The sequence below is a fragment of the Phaenicophaeus curvirostris genome, chromosome 2 (assembly GCF_032191515.1).
Source record: "Phaenicophaeus curvirostris isolate KB17595 chromosome 2, BPBGC_Pcur_1.0, whole genome shotgun sequence".
Lineage (NCBI taxonomy): Eukaryota > Metazoa > Chordata > Aves > Cuculiformes > Cuculidae > Phaenicophaeus > Phaenicophaeus curvirostris.
In genome coordinates, this window is record NC_091393.1 from 58,017,178 (window position 1) to 58,031,942 (window position 14,765).

At 36.6% G+C, this 14,765-nt stretch overlaps 1 protein-coding gene across 7 annotated transcripts in view; it reads right to left on the reverse strand.

Moving 5' to 3' along the window:
• The window catches only part of UTRN (utrophin), a 366,380-nt gene that overhangs the window by 27,132 nt on the left and 324,483 nt on the right, over positions 1-14,765 (reverse strand). For all 7 annotated transcript variants that reach the window (XM_069852165.1, XM_069852164.1, XM_069852167.1 and 4 more), the window contains 4 exons: positions 14,454-14,539; positions 8,309-8,466; positions 5,803-5,969; positions 3,375-3,486 (listed from right to left, as the gene is read on the reverse strand). In XM_069852165.1, coding sequence (XP_069708266.1) covers positions 3,375-3,486; positions 5,803-5,969; positions 8,309-8,466; positions 14,454-14,539 — 523 coding nt within the window. The remainder of the gene's footprint in view (positions 1-3,374; positions 3,487-5,802; positions 5,970-8,308; positions 8,467-14,453; positions 14,540-14,765) is intronic.

Below are 14,765 nucleotides of genomic sequence, written 5' to 3' on the forward strand. Positions count from 1 at the left end.
TATTGATGCATTAGTATACACTAACAGTAAGACAGAAGCTAGATTTTATTAAGGTAGTTTGATAAGTACATGTATTTCTACTCTGCTTTGCAACACAGACTACAAAAGGAACATTTTATCAACAGCCTTTGAATTTGGTTGAAAAGGTAAAGTAGGTGCACCCTTCCTATTCAGCCTACCTGTACCGTAACATAATGGATTCCAAGGAACAATTCATTGGCTTCTTTTTTTTTTTAATTTTATTTTTATTTCACATACCCAGCTCTGTGCTGGTTTAGGAGAATTATTCCATTTAAACATATAAACCACTCTAACTTGCTGCAAAGAATTTTGTAATTCCTAAGATTTATATTGCATTAAACTAGGTCAATAAATATGGAGGTTTAGCAACAAATTAGTACACCGAACAGTGCATTATTACAGATACTACTTATAAATGACATGGATTATTTTTATGAAATCAATTCTTCATTCCTGATCTAATTCAGATGAGGTTAAAAGGCACTAGATCCTGATTATGGAAGTCAAACAGTCATATAAGATGTCTGTTCACGTAATGGGTCATTTCCTTTCACAGAAATGGAGCTAGCAGAGTGTACTTACAGCAGGATCCAAGAAAAATTCCAACTTCTATATTCAGTTCCAAATTAATGAATGTCAGTGCAGAACCTCTAATTTTATGCATCACCTAGATTATATGTCATCTCTTTCACTCTGCTCTACTTTCAAACTGTTCCAATTTTCTTCCTTTACCTCCTGTATACTTGCATTCCTTCACTCACTTTAATCAAGAATGGCAGGGGGGTTGGAATTAGATTATCTTTAATGTCTCTCCCAACTCAAACCATTCTGATTCTAAGAATGTCATTATTGTTATTATCCCATAGTGGATTAATCTCATTCCTTCCATATTTAATAGAAAGAATGGACTTCTGCCTCAAGTAACCTTATTCTGCACTTTATATTGCTTTAAAACTATATTCTTTTTGTAGCCATCGCTAGTCCCAGGGTCAGTGGGCATTCCAACCACTTCCAGAATATACTTTTCGGTACGACAGCCTTCACTTCTAAATGCAGTGGCTCACAGTTACACAATATAAAGATGTTTAACAAGAACTGAAATTCAAGCCAACAACCAGTATCACTGTATTTTTAATGATGTCTAATATAGGAAAGAAAACACGGTAGTGCTCCAGATCCTGAGAGTTAGAACAATCACAGGAATATGGGCAAAACGGGGCCAACATCACACCACAAAACCACTATAAAACAAAACCACAAGGTGACCTAGCTGCGTGAAGAAATATTTTTAAAAGGAATTGAACTTCAACCCAAACCAATTTTAAACATCGTAAGTGCTAAGAATAAACATTAGTAATTCAGGAAAACACAGGACTTTTCTTATCAGGTACTTTGATAAATTAACCCACAGTTGCTAAAGTAATAAGACTTCTTATTACATTTATAATCTTAAACAAATAAGAATATAAAAATGTTAGCATAGGCTTTGCTATACTTTGAAATCTGATTTCTAATCATACCTAGACAGAAATCTGATATACAATCATGTCCAGATCTCTGACCTGCAGAGTCTACACCTAAATTCTGACCTGATGTCTTGTCTCTTTTATACAGACTGCTCAGCTGCAGCTATTAAAAAACTGTAATTATTAAAGACTTGTTGATTTTAGGTTTCTTTTTCTTAATACTTGTGACTGCCCTACAAATCAGGCACTCATTTGTGAAAAAAAGAGTTTGTGGGTTTTAGGGCAAATGAGCATCATCTGTATAGCTTGTTGTAGACAGATACTGTCAGGTAAAGGGTCAATGAAATTGGCAAGTTAGGCTTCCAGTCAGTTAATGTAGAGAACCACACCCTCAATAATATAATTTTAAAAAGAAGAAACCAAGCCATGCTAATAAAAACAGAGACTTCCTTATGTTGAAAAAAAAATTAAAATCTTGTTGTATAAATAAAGTTACAGGCCAGGCAATACCCTGAATTATGCCAAGGATATTTCTACGTCCATGAAGCAGTACAGATGGAACATCTTTCTGTACATCTTCAGTTGCAAGAAGAAAATATTAGACCATATGTCAAGAAACATATCAAACCTGTAGCTAAAGCAGATAAGTAATCTATATTTCAGAGAAATATCATAGCCTGTTTTATATAATGCATTAGCCACTGCAATGTAAAATTATGTGCTTTGCACATGCAACATTCCCCACCCCCAATATCGGCTGTAATTTCAAAACAGCAAATAAGTGTCTTAAGAAGTTGAGAAGGGAAAAGGAGGCAGAAAAAGAAAACTGGTGACAGAACATAACAAACATTAGAACTGCCTGAAATGCAATAAACCTACTTCAAAGAATTTCTTCAGAATGTAGCCTGGCATGTCAAGTTATCAATCAACTCATAACATTAGGTGATAGAATTAATGAAAATAAATTAAGATAACTCATCATTTCTTCTGATCACAAAGTGAAAACACTACTTAACATAATTTTTATCCATTTATGGGACGTATAGTGGATGAAAAAGCTCAGGAACACATTGGTAATAAGCCCAGCTACTACAGCAAAAGACAGTCAAATAACTCAAAGATTTTTCGCTAATGAAAGAACCCACATAATATTGTTACGTGGTTGGAAATAGACTCTACTTCATTAGCTCAGGTTACATTCTGGTCTGAAGTTGGTTTTCTGAGCCTACAGAACTTTCACCACCGTTGTTCAAATTGTATACCAATTATCCCATTGATTTATTTGCAACTGAGTTAAAATTCTTAAGAATGTAAACAACTGTCAGATTAGAAAAGTGAAAGAGGTATTTGCACAAAGGAAGTGACCCACTCCTCCACTTAAGAAAATCTCCTAGAAACTTATTTACAAAGTGTTTGAAATTTGATTAGGAAATTCTTGTGTTGTAAAATTGATTTTGTTGGCCATTGCAGGCAAACCTCTCATACTGTTTTCTGTTAGAAATTGTCAGTTCTGCTTATTTTTCTTCCAGCTACACAATGATTTTTAACTATCCCAGTAATCAGTAATTACTCAGGGGAATAAAACATGACAGTTTTTCAACCATGTTTTCATGTGGCAACCAAAACGTTGGACCTGAAAGCAAAGATCATGTACCTTTAAAAATACGAAAGTGAAGTACTAGAATATTATATATTCTTTACCATGGTACAGCAATAGTAAAGTCCCTTTCCTCTAACCTGTCTCACCACTACAGTGTGTGTGCATGTGCAAGTATACAAGTACTGCAATTATATTTAATATTCCAGCTTTGTTTTAACAAAACAAAAGTGAAATTAAGGTCCTCTCAGAGATGGACACTTAGGAACAGTCAGTAAAATAGTACTCACAGGTATACAGTACTCCACCATTGGGTAATGCAATTTATGCCCCTTTGCTGTACGGCCAGAAAAAAAGCAGCTCTGACAGACGTCATAGTTGAAATGTTTTAAGCTCCGGTACCTACGGGGACATTAAACAAAGCGTTAGAGCTTCCTAGGTTTAGTTCTAATGTTTACTTGTTATTAAGCCTCATGAGGCAAATAGTGTCACCTGCTTTTCAGCAGCACAAATACAAGGCCATAGTCAGTTTGTTGGGATTAGCTTAGAAAGCACCTTGAAATGTATGAGTGCAACACTACTGGGACACGGCAAGACCAACACTCGTCACAGCTGCAGACCCAGAGGCACTTGTGCCACTGTAGCAGCTACACAGGACACACAGAAAACCCACAGCTCTCACTCCATTTCACGCAAACTTCCTACACTACACTGGTTACAGCATTGAGTATGTAAAAGAAATTCCTGCCTCCTATAGCTGTATAGGGAGCCAATGTCAATCATCCATTGCCCAAGCTTCTTTGAAGCAGAAAATCCTGCAGGTATCTGCTTCATATACAGAGTGCAAAGGGTTCATCATTTTAAAGTTCAAACTGACTTCAAATTATATTCCTGTTTACTATTGAGACAGTAGATCAGGATATAACATCCATGAATTAAACTGGTATACTTCTATATGCCTTTATATTCACCAGTTAGTTTAAATGGATTTTATGCCATTTTGATGCTCAGAAATTCTAAACACATTTCAGAAAATAAAACTCTTGTGAATTCTTTAATTATAAAAATAATATAAAATTAAGTTGAAAAACTACATTGACTTATTTCTTTTAAGAGCATATATATGTATAAACAATGTAATGAACTTAATGCCCTTCTATTAAACAGAGCTACCAGGAGCATGATTATTTTATTTTTTTTAATAACTAAAGCTGAACAAAGCAACAATTCAACTACAGATCTTGCCCATTTCTTAATGTTTTATGGTTGTTCTGACTGGATGAGGTTATATCATTTGTATGAAACTAAAAAGAGTTAACTGAGCTACACTGAATAGCTACTGAATAGTTAAAGTTTAAACTAAATTGCTTCCCAAGAGCAGTTTTCAGTACCAAACTGCATTTTTCCCCTGCTGAGTTTTATGTTTTGCTTTGAAAGACAGCATGTGCCTATAAATGTTAAGGTTCACTTTTAAGGTTGCTGATGCAACTCTTTATAATCCTTATTCAGAGCCTGCATATTAAATGGCCACATCTACCTTCTGCTAAGAACCTAGATGCTTTTGTTGCTGCAGATCTCTAACTTCATTGTGGAAAGTATTTAGAACGAGCCACTCTTTTGTGTTTCTTCCTCTTCTTTTCTATCTTTATGCCCTCCTTCTTCATAAAATATTTCAATAAAGACAAGATCCATCAGCCCCAACTTCAGCATCTAAAACAATATCTGAGCTGGAGCTTTGTCACCCTATGCTCCCTCAGGCATTAAGAAAAATAGGAAAAGTTAGAGGAATTATTTTTGGAAGAGCTTGCATAGCTGCATTAAAAGAAGAGGGTTGCTAGCTCACTCTTATAAGTCTGACTAAAACCAGCATGCCCAAAGCTAGGTGAGATGAATCTGACCTCAGGATTCATGGTATTATCCTTTAAAACAACAGAAAGCAGGAGAAACAGAAAACATGGAGATCAAAAATTACTCATCTGCCTAGATACCTAAAGAAAAGCCTTAGAATCACTTACAAGAAAGATTGCTCTATATTGTTCCTAAATAATACACACTACTTCATGACCACAATGGAGGAAAAAGCCAGTTGTGTTTAGCTCTAATCCCTAGGGGTTTTTTTTGCCATCATTTTATACACTGCAGCAATGACTTTGCAAATGTCTGTTAGTTTTAACAGTACTGAGTAAGGGCACCAGCTACCTCATGCCCGATGATGACAAATCATAGTAAAATCATACAGTATAGGAAGATAACATGGAGAATATACCAGAGTATTTTTTTCTTTTAGAAGTCACAGCTTCCCTTGAACAGATGAAAGTTAGGTTATGTTCAACCCTATAGACAGGAAGTCTTCAAGTCTAGTCACAGTAACATATTAATGTTCATGCTAAGAAAGGAAAGATTGCTGTTGAAGGGTGCTTAATACTGCCTGACATGAGTAAGTTTTCCAAGCCCTATGCAGCAAAGCAGACAAACAGCATTGTGCTTAGAGAACACCTGGGGTGCATTTATACTTCATGTGCTACCTATTGGATCACTGGGCATCTCACAGAGGCACTACAGGACTCAGAAATGCACTGGCTCAGGCCAAACTATGGCCTTAAGCATAGGTGGCAGATCTCATATTGAAGCAAGAAAACCAAAGAACTGTAGTTGTTGGAAGACATAAAAGTGTGTATATTTTCAGAGGAACCTTGCACCCAGCTCCCCTCCTCTTACCTAAAGCCAACAATTGGACACTCTTTACAGATGTTGCACTTGGCCTGATGTTTTGCTGTTTCTGCAGCTGCCACGCGGTGTAAAACTGGTAGCCATACCATAGACTGTGGTTCTAAGCGCATCCAATCTATAAATTGCTTTACATTTATTTCTGGCTTGTTATGATTCTGTGGAGAGAAGAAATACCCACACATTCAAATTAAAAAAAACCAAAATCAACACACGCACAAACAGATTTTCCTTAGAAAAATAATAAACCCCCAAATCACCTGTGTCAATCCTTTCCGTGCCAACTTAATGTTAAACCATTTACAGAATAAAAGAAACAATGTCAATTAAAATCAAAAAACACTCAAGTTAGTAAGAATATAGAAGACTAAACAGCTGTGATAGAGGAGACAGATGGTAACACAGATGGAGTACACGGAAAAGTAGTGATGGAGTCCACAGTAAAGCCATCTTTGAACTCAAAGGACTTGAGAAAGAAGGGACCATGAAAGGGAAGATCATTCCACAGTTCAGACACGCTAAAGACAATGTCTGTCTTTTGAATTAAGATGGATGCTGCTAAAAGTCAGTAGCACTTGCATGTGTCTACTTATTGCCAGGAGACTCACGCAATATTTTAATTGCATTCTGAGCCCACGGTATCCTTTCTAGTTGGCACATTAAGCTCATATAAACAACCAAGTAAATAAATAATGAGAGAGGAAGAAATCTGCCACTTATTGGCAATCACTGCAAGAATGTAGCAGAGCTAAAGAATTAGTATGATTGTTTTAAGAAGCAAACATGCTTCCACATTCTATTTAAGTAGTAGCCAGAGATGCCTAGCTGTAAAGGTATTCTGTTCACCAACTTTGTCAGCAATAAGAATAAAGGTCATCTTTCTGAGCTTACTGGAAGTAAGAGAACATGACTTAAAAAGAAAGCTATTCTTAAATGATAACACACGACAATAAGCAACATGAGACCTCTTAACCTATTGACAGTCCAAGTCAATTTTTGTCAGTAAGAGGAAATAGTATGAGAAAAAGAATAACTTGCTTTCCCTACCACTTATTTATTACTTATTTTCACTAGACTGAAATAACTCTCATGCAGCTGCACACTTTCTCTGTGCTCTCTTAATGACCAAGGACTGAACTTATGCTATTCACGTGATACAAGGGATGGAATCTCATCATATTTATTTAATGCACAATATAATATCACATCAGTATTAGTACATCATCTTGCTAGTAGTCCTGGGAGATGGAGTAGATTCTTCAGGAACATAAGGATGATTCCTCTGTGACAGAAAAAGTCTGCCACTAACAAATGAAAAATTTAAGTGTGACTTGAACCACTTGAGGTCAGTTATAGATACGTCAAGCACATTCCCTTATTGTCTGAATCAGAAATGTTAAGACCTCAGGGGAAGTTTTACATGGTTAATTTGTCAAACCAACTTCCATAAGTATCTACCTAATTATTCATGATCTGAACAAACAATCTTCCAATTCCCATCATCTCGGAGTCCAGAAATGAATCTAATAGTGCTGAAAAAAGCTAGCACAACTGAGTTTCTCAAAACATTGGTTGATAATGTAGAAATGTCTATGCAAGAATGAAAAAGAAAAATGCTCTGAAAGTTCACTATAACATTTAATATTCAATTCAATAAGAACAGAAAGATTAAAGTCAGTAGTTTTGTATATCTCATAATGAATTTTTAATCCATATATCGTTTCTGACAATGCTCAAAGCAACCACTTTCACAGAAATGATACTCTCAAGCAGTAGAGTTATCACTAGCAAACAGTCAGAGCCTTAGGCATCCTTGACAAAGTCTAAGTTAGGTTGTGCTCCATTACAACATCCTCTTTTTAATTTTCATCTTCTTTAAACCAACAGACGCTCCGTGCAGCCTCATTAACCCCCCCGCATGTAGCGTGGAGCTGAACAGCAGGCTGTAAGACAGCTTTATTCCATGTTCTGATCTGCAGCATAAAGGATCATGATATATAAATGACTATGCTTGAAGTTTCATGCAACTGCAAGCGCTTCCGTCAGTAAAATAATGCTAGATTATTTCCTGATGTCAAAATTACTATTGACTCATTCTCTTGTTGAGATCATGTCTTGTTCCAGTAGGGAAAAGCACGTTCTCTCAGTATCAGGTTGCTTTGAATGATGCAAAGCAGAATAATTGGCTGCTACAAAAATTTTTAACAGCTTTTAGAGCAGCCAGTATTGTCAAACCCACAAAGACTTATATGTTCCTTTTTGCTAAGAAGTAATTTGCTTGATCCTCTCCAAAACCATAAACCATCTTTTACAGCTGCATTTTCACAATACCTCCTTGCATTTAGTTGCAGCACCATATTCATTTCTGTTAAAAAAAAATCAATGGATATTTTAAAATCCTTCTCTTTCACCATGTAAAAGTGAATCTTAAGACTTCAGAAAAAAAAGACCTTTTACTACTTTTTTTTTTTTTAAATGAAGGCCTTTGTTATCTTACCTGCTGGAAGCAGCTGCGTACACTGGGTTCAATGTTGCTGCCACCGAAGGCTGCAACTTCCCCAAGCTGCCGTGGGATCTGGATAGCATCATGAAGCAGCAGGCCTAGCTGCCTCTGGTCACACATTTCTGTGGGGCTTGCCACCTCCTTGAAGAGATCTGCAATACCAACAAGAGGCACTGGATCATTTCATTCCTGTGCACACCCTCTTTCATTCAGTAATGCTGCAGCTTCAGCTTTATAACTTTTGTGGTTACAGAAAGTGGTTACAGAAAGCCACTGTACTATTTACAATCCTTTACCCTCATCTAATCTTGATTACTTTCACTATTTTTTCTTGACCCATAATCACACAAATGAGAAAAGGAAAGCCAAATGAAAGAAACTACACAGCTTCTAATGGCATCTCTTGGTAAAACTGTACATTGCAGCTCCTGTTTTGCCTAGAAGCAGACACGTGACAGAACAGAGATCACAAAATCAGAACAGCTTTTCATTATAATTCATCATTACTACACTGTCCCCCTAATATTTACCAAGCTTCCTATGCTATCATTTAGAGAAGAAGGACATATTTCAGAAATCCATATCTTATGCTAAAGCCTATGTCATTGTTACAACATTCAGCTCAAATTTCTAATGTTTCTGCCAACAGTCATTCATGAACTTTGTAGCTGTGTAGATTAATATTTAGTCATTAGATCAATCTCTATTGAAAGTATTTTATACACTGAGTTCATCTCAGAAATATTGGTATAAACTACAGAAGAAATGGAAGTTAATTCTGCATGTTCATTCCAGTAGGCTTTTGCATTCTCCTTTTGCATTCAGAGGCTGACTTGGACTAAAGCTACAAATAATTAAAAAAAAAAAATCCACTTATACTATTCCATTACTTTTCATGTTTCCCATCAGAACAACCCCTAATAGATTAGAAACAAATGAAATTTCAAAATTCAGTCTGACTGCACTTCTGATTGAGAAACAGACAAGCTTTGTTCAGAAACACTCAAGAGAAACTCTTTTATTACAGTCCGTAAACTGTTTTGCCCTCCATTTGGAGCAACTGTCAAGCCTTGTCATTGTGCTTCTGGAAGTTTGATCATACTTTTTTTCTTGGCAAAGGGGGTTGAGGCAGAAGAAAGACTTTTTACAAGCTAGGAATCCAGACGACTGAATTAATTTTCACAGCTTCTTGTATCTTTCTTGCCTCTTACCTAGTCAAACAAATGCTACAGCAGCTTCAGCACTTGGTGGTGGGAAAAACAAAACACAGAAAACAGCAGTGACAGATCTAGTGCTGCAGGGCTGTGGGTTCACCTTGGCAACCCCAGATCCTGGCTAGCTTCTTCAGCTGCAGCCGGGATAGTTTTCCAATTTCTAAGAGTCGGTTTAAAAAAAAAATTATACAAAAATATGCCTGTTTTATTCCTTCTGTTTGCATGAGTCTACAGTGGAAACAGGCACTAAAGTAAGAACAATTCATTAAATGCTGTAGCTGGGAGGAAGATGAAGTAATTTCCTAAGCCTTCAATTGATTGGGGAGCTAGTATTAGGAGAGGGAATAAGGAGAGAGATCAGTTAGGGTTGATCGAAGTAGGAAATCAGCAAATACCTCTGAAGAGCTCAAATGCCTCCAAAATATGCCACTTAAAAAACAAGGAAACTTAACACTGGCAGTTGTGGCATAACCACTGAGTGTCCAAGTGCAAGGATGTTCATGAATGGTATCCTCTTTGCCCCAAACCCTCAATATCTCCACTGTGACACACAGGAGGAGAAGCTTCTCAACTAGAGCCAAGGAAAGCCAAAATGTTCTTGCTATCTGGCCAATCTTCTCAAAGTAACCCACAAGCTACTTCTTGGCAAAGAGGGCATGGTGAGAGAAGCTCTCAAGTGGCAGACATATGGGAGGATGACTCATTTTAGGTCCAACAGGGTGCAGCCAGGCACCATGCTTGCCAGCAGGAATGGAGACCATGAACGTCACCCACCCATCACCAACGCCAGAAGGCTCAAACTCATAAACGAGTTTGTTAATATGTATATACATATAGTAAGAGTGTATCCATCCAATGCATTGATAAAAAGGCTAAACCTTACGAAGGACTCTACCAAAAGGACAAGAATAATGACTGAGGAAGCAAAAGAAAAGATTATTCAGATCTGAGTCACAGGCAAAAAAACCCAAAACAAACAGAAATAAGAAAAAAGAAAAACCAAACAGTTAATTTTAAATTCAATTCAGCCTTACACTAGTATTTTGAGGATTACAGCCAGTAGGACTCAAACTGCAACTTAACTGGACAACCCGAAAAAAGGTAGTTACTGGCAGGTATATAAACTTTAAATGTTTAAAAGTTTATAAAATTCCTATCAAAACAGTAATAATGTAGACAGCAGTAAGATGTCCATGACATACATTTTGTGTCTTTTGCTGAAGTTGCCAAGATGTCAAGTCATAAACCTAGCACTGTCAAAACCTGAACCACCCATACAGCTTGAACGAATTTTGTGATAAAGTCTTTGTAGTTACACCAAAATATAAATACAAATATACAAAATGGTGTATGTCCCATCATCTGTTCATGTGCATTGTTACAAACAGGATGCACATTCTTTTTTCTTCCCTTTTTAAAAAAAAAAAATCAGTGTTAGTTCCAACAGGTTTGAAAATTAACAACATAATAACAACACTTAAAATAAATCATATTCCAAGGATGATACATATTTTTGAAAACTGAGCTGCATCACAGCTGGTGGTAAAAAGGAGCAATATGTTGTTTATTCTGAGTATTTTGGAACTAAGCCACTATTATCTTTTGTCATGTGCAGCCTCTTCTCCTCTCTTCCATTTTTTAAGGCTACTTCTACACTCATGAACTGAGTAGCACACCAGGGCACAGGTGCAGGTAATGGAATACTGTCATCCATATCATCAAGCCACTAGAAGTGCACCCATCGTGCTTTTGGATCAAGGTCAACTAAATCTCACTCCCAGAATAGCAGGAACAATGTAAGAGTAAGGTAGAGTCTGGGATTATTTCCAACAGGTAGCTCATATATGGCCTCCCCTGTTTTGGGGAGTAAAGAAAGCATAACGTGGATACAGACAGACCAGGCCATTGACATCATCAACAAAGACAGACCCTGGGTATTTGCTTTACAACCATAAATGTAACCAGCTTACAGCAACTCAAGTTCAGTTGCAGATCCATTTTTATTCACAGAAGCATCCAGGTCTGTGCTTGAGGTTAAGCACATCTTAAGATTTTCAAGAATAAGCATTCTTTAATTGAGGCTTCAATGTTTCTTCTAAAGTAATGGGGAATTTTTAATTAAAGATTCATTCTCATGTCAACCTTGAGGTATAGTATCTTAAAAAGCAGCTTAATTAAATTAAAAAATAAAAAAAAAAAACTTAGAAATTTCTCTGGCAAAATGTATTTAAAAAATAAGTCATGTGAAAAGATCCTACCTATACTGGAAATGAAGGTACAGTTAACTGAACTACTTTACTGGAAGTGAATGTGATTAAAAGTGGTTGTTAAAACCAAATTATAAATAGATTATAAAAAGGCTTCATACTAAAGAAAGAAAAAAAGAACAAAAGCCTGATGTCCCTAAAAAGGTAAGAGAGAAAGATAAAGGCCAATTGTAATGGTAAACTGTCAGTTTATCATACTATCTCATAAACCCAATGTCTCAGCAGCAGCCCAGAAATTATATTTCTTCAAGTTGATCCCTGAAGGGCTGGTCTCAGGGAAGTCTGAGGAAGAAAACACTTGGGCAAAGAAGTCTGGTTAACCATAAGGAAGAATTTCTTCACCATGAGAGTGGTGAGGCCCTGGCACAGGTTGCCCAGGGAAGCTGTGGCTGCCCCATCCTTGGGGGTGTTCAAGGCCAGGTTGGACGGGGCCTTGGGCAGCCTGGGCTGGTGGGAGGTGTCCCTGCCCGTGGCAGGGGGTTAGAAAAGGATAATCTTTAAGGTCTCTTTCAACCCCAACTATTATACGATTCTATGATTTTGCAAAAGACTGAAAGGTTGACCCAAATGATTTAAAAAGCAAGAAACTTGCCTGTTTTAAAATCAACTCTCTGAGAAGAGCATGCCTAAGACTACAACATCTAAGGCGTGGCCTGTGCCTTGTTAAGGGCTCCAACTGCAACCACAGGATTACTGCCATGTTCATAGGAGCCTGGGAGTGACATCATCTCAGAAACGCTTAGAAGAAATACAAACAAAAGGAGAAGCAAGTGGCAGGATCTGGTCTGAGGAAAGGTGAAAAAAACCCCAGAAGGTGGGCAATTTGTATTGTGGAGTGCCCATGCCTGGGGCTACTGCTCTTCCTTCCAAGTGACATTTTCTTGAAATTACTTAGCATTTCCATTATGGTTTTCAAATAAGGATCTGAAAGATCAATAGGTGCAACAAAATTTCTCTCAACAGTTGTTGATTAGTATGGTGTGGCAGAACCAAAACAAGCAAGAGAGCTCACACCAAAGATCAGCCTGTGACACTGCTGGTGCCAGACAACCCCAAAACACTGACTGCATAACCACCACAGGACAATGATGAGTACCTGACACCCTATTTCCTTCCTTCTTCCACAAAATTTTTTTCAGACTAAAGAGTTTCGTTTCAGCTAACAGGTAAGATATGAAAGCCTGACCCACTGAGCGGAACAGGAGTAACCACAACAACAAAGAAAAAAAGAAGGAAAAACGTTGTGTTATCTGACTGTCAATTCTTTGCTTTGAGAAGACAAGCAACTATTTCAGTTTCAGATGTATTTCAGATTGAAGTTACGATCTTTTGGTAAAGTCTCCTGAAAGTTTTTCTGCACTAATATTATAGGACTGTTCACAGCAATCTTCAGGAAAAAGCCCACCCTGTTACCTTGTGTTATTCAAATCTGCAGCCACCATCAGTTGTCATTTTTATTTTTCTACTAGACACAAAGCAACAACAAAAAAATGAATCCAGCCTGTACTCGATAACAGTAAGTATATCAATTAATTACTGATAGCAATTTAATGTGAGCTTATTCCCAAGTTTTGTGGTTTTTAAAACCACCTTTTGATAAGGTTATCAGTCTGCTATGCATAGCTAGCTAACTCCTATAATTTAAGAAAGTTCTTTATTTCACACCAAACGGCCAATACCTCCTGAATTGTCATTACTGAACAAAGGTAGGTCCACCAAGTTCTTTTAGTTATGGACTAATACATAGATGTGTCAAATTTCACAAGGGAATTAAAAAACCCGAAGTCCTAGTATGGGATCATACTGAAATATGCCTTGGTGCATAAGATACCTGTACTTTAGCTTAATGTTAAAAACCAAGATTACCTACAAATTCTTATAAGGAAAGCAGAAATTGTTCCAGAGCTCCAGTACTACATAGCAAATAGAGTCTTCATACATTTTACATGTGTTTCCACAGAACTACTGCAAAGAATAGTAATTCTAGGATTATATGCATAATGTATAACTGTTCTCCACCCAGGATGCTTTTATACAGTGCTTGTTCTGTATTTATTGGTGGATTTTGCCACAAAGTTACTCAATTTTCTTTTGCTCCTGCAATTATTGATATGAAATGTTTTTATACTACTTAGTATTTCTCAGGCTTGTAGGATTACTTAAATCAACATAATGTAAAATTTCATTGTATAATTCTGGCAGGAAGCACAGATATTGCAAAACTACTTTCTAAGTTCAGATCAAATTTCTTGTGAACCACAAAATACAATTGCTATATTTATATGTATTTCCTTGCTTTATAAGATATATCAGCCTGTTTCCATCAACACCAACTTGCTTGGTTTTTCCCTAAACAAACCATACATGCATAGAACAATCAAATAGAATACTACTCTACCTTCCACATGGCAACATTCTCCTTTGCTTTTGGGGAGCATTATAACAATGCATAATTGACAATAGTTTCCAGTCAGGATATAAATTCTACTTTCTCCAATGTCACTGACAATAATGAAAACAATTCTATTTTACTTACAAGAAAGCTGTCTTACTACAGGCATCAGAAATATTTCTTTTCTACAAATTTTTCTACAACACGCATTGTTATTGTACATAATTATGTGTTGTAAGAATTTTATAAAACACATTCATCCTTACATCTGTACTTCTCTTCCAGAAGGCCCTTAGAAAGAGACATCAAGCCAATTTTCAGGGACTGCACTCGAATTTTTCCAGTTCGACCACTGAAATTATAAAGACAAGACAATTTAATACAGTTTAATTTTATTTCATTTCAACTCAAGCCTATTCAAAATGCAAAGGTAAAATGAAAAGTGAGTTCTACTCCAAATACACTTCAAATCTTAAAACAAATTAACACTACAAATCACATTACGAATGCTTCCCTTACAAAAGCTCAGCTCACCTTCAAAGTAGTTTACATGTCAAAACAGTTCATATTACTCCAAA